This window comes from Acyrthosiphon pisum, chromosome X, assembly GCF_005508785.2.
Source record: "Acyrthosiphon pisum isolate AL4f chromosome X, pea_aphid_22Mar2018_4r6ur, whole genome shotgun sequence".
NCBI classification, from domain to species: domain Eukaryota; kingdom Metazoa; phylum Arthropoda; class Insecta; order Hemiptera; family Aphididae; genus Acyrthosiphon; species Acyrthosiphon pisum.
In genome coordinates, this window is record NC_042493.1 from 47023914 (window position 1) to 47035052 (window position 11139).

Genomic DNA, 11139 nt, shown 5'->3' on the forward strand with positions numbered 1-11139 from the left:
TAAATTATTTCAACATGTATCATGCCGTGCGGTAAATATAATGTTAATGTTTTTCCAACTAAAGCGGCAGTCTGTTCAAACTGTAATTCAAATTTCCACCTAACATGTACAAAACTAAAAACTTTTACAAACTATAAAGCCGTTAAAGACAGTTGGATTTGGGAACCTTGTACTGGAAAATTAAATGTAAAAGCTGTATCATATAGGATACTAGAAGACCATTGTGTGTATGACCTTGATTCGATTAAATTAGATTTGAAAAAAAGTTTTTAAACAAATTGAATCCCTTTCGAACAATATGAAATCTATTAAGAAATCTATAACTTTTTGTTCTGATTCAATTGATGATTTTGGGACTAAATTTCATAGTGTAATAAATAAAATCTCGGAAATTGAAAAGAAAATGCAAGTTTATGAGTTAAAATGTAATAAACTTGAGAAAGAATTAAATGTTCTAAAAACGAAAATCAATAATAGTGAGCTATCGACCTTAGCCAATAATATTGAAATTACTAGAATTCCTAAAACGCCCAATGAAAACACTACCGAAATTATCAGCTCAGTAGCTCGAGTGTTAAACTGTCACTTTAATAGTAATTATAGTATTGATTCCTTTAGGACTATATCACGCCAAAATCATGATGGAAAAATTGTTGTAAAGTTAAACTCAAAATTAATTAAAGATTTAATCATAAATAGTATGAAATCTCGTTACAAAAATAAAAATCCACTTATGGCTAAAGATTTACATATAAATCTTGGTAACTTTATAAGGTATTTATTAACGACCAACTAACTCAAAACATCAAAAAACTATGATGGCTGTCTAGAAGTTGCAAAATACTATAATTATAAATATACATAGGCTAACATGTCAGGAGTATTTGTTAGAAAACAAAAAGGAGGACAAATTATCAAAATCAAAAATTTAGATGCATTACAGAAGATTGATATATAGAAAAATAATATTGGAATATGGGAATTTGACTCATAAGTTAACATTATATATTTATGTAAAAATTTCTCTAAATTTCTAACAATAATGGGTACTGCTCTAAATTCGCTGGACTGTAATAGTTCTTACTGAAGCTTGGCTTTCTAGTAATAATTTGAATTACAAAATAGAAAATGTCTATGCAATCAAAGCAAATGATAATTTATTATATTAAAATAGTAGGATAATTATCTATATTAATAATAAATATCCAATTGATGAATTCACAGAGATTTTTATTGATAAATGCAACTATTTACATTTGAAAATAGGTAATAACATAAAATATGAAATTATTGCTTTATATCGTTCTCCAAGTAATAATTTAAACAATTTTATTACTAATTTTAAACAACATGCGTCAAAAATTAAATCAAATAATTTAATAATGTTAGGAGACATTGACATTGATATTTCTAATGATAGTAACGATATCAACAGACATGAATATCTTGACAATATAATTGAACTAGGTTTTTATCAATGCATTTCCAATTTCACTAGAGTAACAGAAAATAGTGCCTCATGTAATCATCACATTTTTATTAGAGCTAATAGCATTAATAATATTGAAAGTTTTATTTACTATTCTGGTATAAACAGATCTTTATGTACAGTGGCAGGCTGAACTTCAATTTTAATTGACGCATTTTCATAATTAAGTATTTACCACCACCACCACCATTCTATTTTCTCTAATAACAAAGTTACGATGCAAATAAAATGTGATCAAAAGAGCCAAGAGGTCAGGCTTTAACATGTAATTCTGTGCCACAGTTAAGGGGTGGCACCACCCCACCCCCTTTGAAAAGTTGACGTAATTGCGTCAAAATTGAGCGCTTCAGCTCGCCACTAATTATGTAGTTGGATTAACAAAACAAAATAATGAGACTACCGTAATTACATTTGTTATATTTAAAAAGTGAACTGGAATACATTTCTTAATAAATTATCGCTTACCAATTGGAGTAACATACTCAATGAAGTAAATGTCGATAATTGTGCAAATAACTTTCATAATACTCTCATGAGTTCTATTGCTGAATCAACGTTATATACACAACATAATCTTACTTGTGCAAAGAAATAAAAGTTGAAACCCTGGATTACATCTGGCCTTTTATTCTCTATTAGGAAAAGAGATAAATTAAGTTTAAAAGCTAAAAAAATGGCTCCTGGCTCTAATATACTAAGTATTTCAAAACGTATAAAAACAAGTTGTGTTCATTGTTTCGATTAGCCAAGAACTTGTATTATAAAAATATTAACAATACTTAAAAAATTTGGGATACAATTAATGATATTTTTGATAGAAAGAAATGATGTTTTGTGTAATTCTATACAATTTGAAAATAAAACAATTAATTTAGTTGAGGAACCAGTTTTATGTGCCAATATTTTTAATGATTTTTTCTCAGAAGTCCGCTAATATAGCCCTATCTATTAAAAATAAATGCCCTAACAATGATAACTATAATGACTATATTAATAAACTTAAAAACAGTAATTCCTATTCTAATGATATTTTATTTAAAGTGTTCTCAGAAACTGAAGTCCAAGAAACAATTTTATTACTAAAAAATAATAAATCTTCTGGCTTCAATATGATAACCTCTGAATTGCTTTAATAATTGTTCTGACTATTATTAAACCTCTTACATATCTAATTAACTTAAGTTTTAAAATAGGAATTTTTCCTAAAATATATAAACAATCTGTAATTGTCCTTATTTTTAAAGTGGGCAATGCTACTAATATTTCTAATTATCGCCTTACAGCGTTAATATCAAGTATTAGCAAAATATTTGAGAAATTTGGTAAAAAACAACTGCAGTATTTTTAACTTTTTATAAATTGTAACGAATTTGGGTTTAGAGAAAACATGGGTACTAATGATGCATATACGTCACTTGCAAATTTTATTTATAGTACACTTGATCAGGGCGATAAATGTCTAACTATTTTTATTGACATTGCAAAAGCTTTTGACTCAGTTTCACATGACATATTATTAATCAAATTGCAAACGTTACTAGGAAAATTTTTTTTTTTTAAATGTTTTAAATCAGGACTCAGGTAGTGCAAATTAATGGTCAAATTAGTAATGTGAAATCTGTAAAATTTGGTGTACCCCAAGGCATTATTTTGGGGCCAATGTTATTTTCAATTTATATAAACAACCTATTTGAGCTTAATCTAGATGGCTCTAGCTTATGCAGATGATACTGCTCTGTTTTTAAAAGCAAAAAATAGTTTTGATCTGGAATTAGCAACAAAAAGCGATTTTATTAAAATAAGGACTTGGTTCGCGGACTATTCATTGTCATGCAATATAAGCAAAACCGTATTTATGACATTTGCATTATCCAAAGTCTTGATGCCACCAATAAATATCTTAGAAAACCATTCACCCTCTTGTTTAGAAAATAGGAGTTGTGATTTTAATTGTTTTAAATTAACTCGTTTAAATAATGTTAAATATTTACTTTGATGAGGATATAAAATGGAAAACACAAATAAATTTAAATACAAAAAGATTAAGAAAGCTTTACTTTATATTTAAAGAATTAAATGTTATTTTAGATCTATTTACTTTGCGTAGTGTTTATTTTGCTTTGGTGCAATCTGTCTTATCATACGGTTTTTATAATATTATTCGTATAACTAATATCTGAAGTCTCCCCCTTTCATCACAAGCATGCTTATAGAGAGGGGTAATCAGCTCAGTTCATATAATTACTTATGTTTTTTTTCTTTTCTTGTTTGTATTTTATCTTAGTTGAATAATATTATTATTATTATTATTATTATTAATATATAAACATATAGTAACTTATCTTTTAGCAAATTGAATCAAGATGGAACTTTAGAGAGGTTATTTTTCTACTTTCTCAATAGTTATTTAATGCCACGGGAAAAACTACCGACAAATTACGAAAAACCGCTAAAAATGGGATTTCTAACGCTTTGTTTATCATCATAGCAACAAATAAAAATTATAATACAGTGTACTCTCGGTAACTCAAACCTTGATAACTCGAAATTCTCGACATCTCGAACAAATAAAATTCCCCTTCAAATAACAATAATACATTGATAACTTGAAATTTTTAGTAAGTCAAATTTTTATTTTTCCTCTTGAACTTCGAGTTACCGAGAGTCGACTAAATTATAATATTAACTCAACTTGCAGGTTATAATAAATAATAACAATATAAAAAATCCAGACTTACAAATCGCCTCCGCTCAGAATCGTTTTTCGTACACAATGATATTATATCATTGAATTCAAGTTGATTACAGTCCATTATACTTTGACTCACTTGTAACCTAATGTACAGCAGAGCGACATCCTCTTACCCACTTTTTTTTTTTAACATTAACAATTTAAAAATATTAATAATATTAAATTAAAAAAGGTGTACAAGCTGGTACTGCTCTGCTGTACAGTTGTTGTCAAGCATGTCGTTGTAATGGTTGTGTTATATTTGAATTCAATGATAAATCATATTCAATCCTTAATAATAGCCGGTATCAAATCTCTCTTAAGTATATTATATTATTATTATTATTATTATTATTATTATTATTATAATAAAATATTTACTAATTGTCATTTTTAATTCATATGTTAAGCCTAACATCTTCAGAAAAAGTAGACGATACTCAAAAATATGCTGTGTTCCGTATTATACCTACTCCATACCCAGGATGTGAATTTTTCCTTGATTTTAAGAAAAACAATTACAACTCTGAAGGTCTAATGTTTAATTGGTCTGATCCGTATATTAATTCAACACTTAATGTGAAACCCAATCCTGCTGTTGATCAATTGGATATCCAATGGAGTAAATACAAGGTTACATTTTATTAAATTTATATATTTTAGAAATAATAATTATTTTATTTTATTAAATTATTTTTATTATTCAAGTTGGTGGCCATGGCCCATGAGTATCATATTTGAGACACAATATACTTACCCATATTGCCTATCTAACTGTACCTAAACTTCCCAATCATACCTAAAGTTTCAAATTTGTTTCTTTCAAAAACTTGCCACTCTCCTGTAAATCCAATGCAGGGGAATGGTATGTCATATAATATACACTAATTTCCTTATAGATTGTATTGGTTTATCATAAGTTGGGAATTATCACTGGTGATACTTTCCTAAAAATCTATTTTCATTTATTGAGCATTAGTTAATAATTTAATAACAACAATTGAAGGTAAACAAATAAAAATATTAATAAAAAAAAATATTAATTCCAACTGAATAAAAAAGAGAATTTAGTTACGGCCTATTATTGGATCAGAGAAATCTGTGTGTATAATCTATATGATATTGGAGATAAGTTTGGTAAATTTATGTTAGGTGATAAAAATCAAAGTTGGTATATAGGTACCAGCGGTGTGCAATAGTATTGGAAGCTGGGTAAGCTCCAATAAAAAAAACCGTTACTTATTTAAGGTAAATTAAGGTTTTATTTTATATTGTGCAGTATTTATTTACTTATTCATAAATAAAATCCATTTGTCTATCTTTTTTTACAAATTCATTTGTAACTTAATCATAAAAACCTAAATTTTTTCTGTTTTTATAAATAATTCTTTTTCAATAGATATTATCAGCAGACAACTTAGTCTATCTTGATTTAGTGTCGATCTTTGAAAATATTTGATTCGTTTCATTGCTAAAAATGACCTTTCACCTGAAGCAGTTGTACTTAAAATAGTTAGGATCATAATTAAATAAATCATGTACAATTGTAATATATTAATGAGAATATTATTCATTATTTTTAATTATAGACACTGTTTGATTACCTTACTAGTGAACTTTTTTTAAAGTGTGAATATGTGAAGTTCAAAACACAAAAAATAAATTGTAAAAATAACTAATTCTGTTTAGGATACAAATAACAAATGCATCTATTGATGTTTTTCTAAATATATGATGAGATTAATTTATTAAAATGTATGCATAATATATTACAATTTTACCACAGGACATTAAATTAATAGTTTTTGAATTTGGTGTAATAGGAGTGGGACTTGCGGCAATTAACAGAAAACTACTTGAGTTTGATGTTAAAATATGTTTGGTGTTCATCAAAAGGAATATTAATCCATTGCATCAGTGGTTGGGATCGTACACCTATGTTTATATCACTATTGAGAATGTCCTTATGGGCTGATGGTGTTATCCATAAATCATTATCTCCTAGCCAGATTCTTTATTTAACACTTGGGTACGACTGGTATTTATTCGGACATGACCTTGAAAATCGTCTTGAAAAAGGAGAAGATATAATGCATTTTTGTTTTCATTTCCTCAAATACATTTTTAGTGATGATTTTAAGACACCTACTAAGGCGTAAGTTGGACAATCTATGGTGATTAATTAGTATTATAAGTATTAATGAAAAACTATGTTTTTGATTCTGTATAATATTAGTTCCGCAGTTACGGCACCAAGTAGTCCTAAATATTCCTCATACATGAGTGAATTTGATTTAACTGATTTGGATCAATTGGATATTCGTTCACGAAATAACAGTAATGGCAGGTATGTAATTTATCTTTCAAATATCATTTTCTCATCATAATTACTTAATATTTATACTATAGTAATGAAGATTTAACAAATGGTAAGTCCTATGATATGTTGGAAGATAATCATTCGCAATTTGATTTTGAACAAACAACAACACCTAAACTAAAAACAATAAAAAAACCGGCAGAGAAATTTTTTATAAAAGAAACAATATATGAAATGGAAGACATTGAGGACATTGATGATGATGATTTTATTATGTCTGATGAAGTAGAAACGAAACGATACAAATGCTCATCTCCTCGCAGACGACATCGTTCAGTTAGGTCTCCAGAATTAGATTTTGATTATGACGACTGTGAAATCCCACCCAATTTGGAGAGAACTATGCCAGTTGATATGCCTACTTCACATAAACATATAAGAACCTATTCAAATTCAAGCGAGACTGATGAGTGAGTATACAAAATAAATAAATTAAAACTAATTAATTACTTATCTTTGTTATATTGTTAGGTGGTCAATGGTAACTCAAACCGGTAGCTTGAATGGTAATGATTTGTCTGAGAATAGATTTCGACCTATTTCATCGTAAGTTTAAGTATTGTATAAAACTATAAAATGTTTGAATTTGCATATTTATTTTATTTAAATGTTATAGACGAGAAAACAGATTATCTGCTGTTAGAGAATTGTTCCATAAATGTTACAGTACATACGGCTACAAAACGACCGGTCCAGAAGGTATTCTTAGCAAATTATTGTTTTGATATCAGACCATATGTATATATAAATTACATTTTATTTTCAACGGTACTATTTGGAAGATATATTGTGAATAGGGTTAATTAGCTTTTTATATAACATGAATAATATCTGACGTTAATAATACTTTTTTTTAGTTTGTTTGAGCACACCCATTTAATGCTTTTACCCTAAATTAATTTGTATTATATTACAATCTGGCAATATTAAATACACTGGAAAAAAACAAACCAACTATTCAATATTAATTCACATACAGCATAATATGCATTACTTAATACTTTTACTTTATAAATAATTCATACGGATAAATCAGCCCTTTCTATTATTTGTGTATCAACATTCCCAATAGGTTCACATTATACATTTTATATGCATATATTTGTATAGTTTAAATAATTTATATTATTATATTTGCTTTTGATAGTTATATTATCTCATAGCTGATTACCACACCCAATAATATTATATTACATGTAAGGTAGAACATTTTCAATTTTGTTTTACATAAAAAATTATTAATACAGAGAAAATGTGTCATACTATTTTCTAACATAAAATGTATTTTAATTTATTTTAGGTACATATATAGGTAACCATATTGTGTGTATTATCACAAAATGTTATTTATATTGCAATAACTTACAAAGAAAACAAAGTAGTAAATTAAAATTTAATGTACTCAAACTAAGGGTATGTGGTAGTAAAATTAGAACTTTTTTCAACACTCAATATCAGAATGATGTTTCATATTTTCTAATTTTATGAGTCAGGCGAGTAAACCCTAATCTGGGATTATGGTGCTTTCAACTTACATTTTACCTACATTTAATTATCACTAAATATATCGCTCAACTTTTGTTGTAATACATCATAATAATTATAATGTGTTTATAGCTCAAATGGTAAAAACATATTTAAACATAAGTATATTTTAAGCAGCTGTGAACCCTAATATCAAATGTTTTTTTATACTTGCATTCAAAGTTGAACTAAAATTGCTAGTACTTAGTATTATCCAAATACTTATTTTTATAATCTATCTGATTAATAATGTATTAAGTAAAACAAATTTTATATTATGCTTAAACTAATACAAGTATAGTTAAATTAGCATTAATTGTTGCATCAACCATCTTAGGGTTCAGACAAATATAAGAAAATATAGTCATATGGTATATATAGTTAAAAAATATGTATGAATGATAAATGCCAGTTGAATGAATACCACATGTTATTTAAAATAGGGCTTTTCCTTTTAAATATTAAAAATAAATTAATATTATTCATTAAAATTATTGATATATACCTAGTGTTACCCAAGTAATACAGAATATAAAGAATATATTATAATTATATTCATAAAATGCTTAAAGATTTATAGATTCATATTTTTTTAAAAACGTAGACTACTGCACAAAGTCTATAACATATATTGAACCTTAGCAAACTTTTACTTCTATAACCATTATTTCCAATTCCTGGCTAGTTCAATGTTACATATAAGGAAGGGTGTGTACCCCCGGGGATGTGAGGGTCAGATCTCTCCCCTATAGGCCTTCTTTTTTTTTTTAAATTTTATAAAATAAAATGTTCTTAGTGTTAGCACATTACAAGAAAACATCCAAAAAAAAAAATGATAAATTGTATACTATAATTGTTTAATTCAGAGGCGTAATTTTAACTTTTTGAAAGGTATGTTAACTATAGGTAGGTTGGCTAAAAAAAAGTTAAGCAAACCAATATAATATATTGTAATATAATAATTATAAAAACAATTTTTTCTCTATATGCTCAAAAATTAGAATCTTTATTTTTTCATGTAATAATCTAATATATTTATGAATATAGTACTTATACCTAATAATACTAAGTTTGTACTTAAATTATTAAACTCAAATCTAAATATTTATAAACACGCTATTGTACCTAATTGTAAATATTACCTATATTTTGTTATTTATTCTTTTAATGTACAGGCACTTAGGTTTAAATTTTTTCTGATCCCCCCCCCCCCCTCCATAGTAAATGTATGTACACGCTCCTGCATATAAGATAATCAGTGTGGACACTTTATTAATCAGTAATACCTTGAGTGGATACTATCCCCACGTGTATTGTCTCTGAATAATAACTGTGCCTGTATAAAATACCTAATTTGTGTTCATAAATACCATTTGCATGTTACATTGAATTTATCTATTATAAAAGATAATATAGAATTTAATCTATGTTTGTATATTGGTTTCTAAAATATTAACATTTTTAAGCAAGTTATGAGCAATATTACAATTTAAAAATTATTATAACTCGCTTAAAAATTTAAATATCATAAAAACTCAACTTACATATACAGATAATGTTCTTACCTCTTAGTTTAATATAATTAAAATTCAATATAATATTAAAAATATCACTAAATTGATTTTACTTAATCTTCTATGCTGTATGTTAGACGGGAACTGTAGGTCTTACGAAGAACATCCTTAGATCTTAAGGTGGTTCTAATCGGAAATGTTCTTATTAGTTTAGAATAGGTATTAATATTATGTCATAAATGCCTATCTATGAAAAGTAAATGAACCTAGTGGAGAGGATGCGTTCACGTATTGTATTTGTAGGCACAGACATGTCAAGATAATATACTATAATATAGGTCAATTTATACCTCAATGAGACTAGTCTATTATATAAAATACTCTTTAGACCATAATGAGATTTGATTTTTATCTTTTTACAGAATTAAAATAAGTCTATATAAAGAGTCATCATTTTGTGATGTGTTTAGACCTCCATGTATTACTTTTTGATCAACTACAAGTTACAACTACCTTGAATTTTAAATATTTACACAGTTAATAATTAATTATGATATCACTTTATTTTTACTCAAGTGATAAGGTATAATAGTATAATATAAATGATAATCTATAGATTTTTACTATGATCTTGAGAGACATTTAATTGAAATAATACTGTATACAAACTTATTTATACTATTATATGTTGACTACTATCCTGTATTTTGTGACACTCGTGGTTTCATGGTTTGACTTTTGGACAGGAAAATTCCATGTTATGTTTAATTGTTTACACCATATAAGTCCATTGTAAAGAAAATATGAATATTAATTTTGATATTCAACGAGTGTATTATTTTGGAAAGAGATACATCAACTAATAATGTTACCACATTCCTTTACGTTTTAAATTAATATAATTATCAGAGCTAGTGTTAAGAACATTACTTGCAATTAATGAAATTAGTCGAAATTAGAGTACATATTATTTTAATAATAGTATATTTGTGTTTTTGTTACATTATGGCTAATTCATAACTTAAGTAAATATGTACACAAATAAATAAATTACTTACGATGAAAGAACATTTAAATAACTTTGTTAGTTATGATTTGCGGCTATAGAATATTGTATGATATAAAATTTTTTTTGTATGTTAAAAACTATTTCATTTTGATATATATTTTATATTATATACTAATAAGTAATAATCAATTATATTTAATAAAAATGCTGTAATAACATTAGGTTAAATTAAAATATTTAAAAATCTTATTTTATTAATTTATTAATATATAATCGTTTTGTCGTCTTCACAGGATATACTTCTATATTTCATGTTATAAACTCAAATGTGTGTGAGTATAGACATACAAACATTTGGAATATAGTTGATAAATACATGTAAATAATTTTTCATTTTTCTTAAAAGAAAACTAAAATAGTCCATTTAAATTTCCATTAAAAATAAAATGGATGTACTTTTAAAGCAACATTAATTATTAAACAATTCAGTAT

The 11139-nt window shown here is 26.2% G+C and overlaps 1 protein-coding gene across 1 annotated transcript in view; it reads left to right on the plus strand.

Moving 5' to 3' along the window:
• LOC100163933 (myotubularin-related protein 14) overlaps window positions 1–8217 on the plus strand; it is a 16073-nt gene extending 7856 nt beyond the window's left edge. Inside the window, exons 5-10 of the mRNA XM_001944634.5 lie at window positions 4631–4853; window positions 6044–6375; window positions 6457–6567; window positions 6630–7010; window positions 7072–7146; window positions 7217–8217. Of these exons, the coding sequence (XP_001944669.2) occupies window positions 4631–4853; window positions 6044–6375; window positions 6457–6567; window positions 6630–7010; window positions 7072–7146; window positions 7217–7325 (1231 nt within the window). The 3' untranslated portion in view covers window positions 7326–8217. The remainder of the gene's footprint in view (window positions 1–4630; window positions 4854–6043; window positions 6376–6456; window positions 6568–6629; window positions 7011–7071; window positions 7147–7216) is intronic.
• Window positions 8218–11139: the final 2922 nt, after the last annotated feature.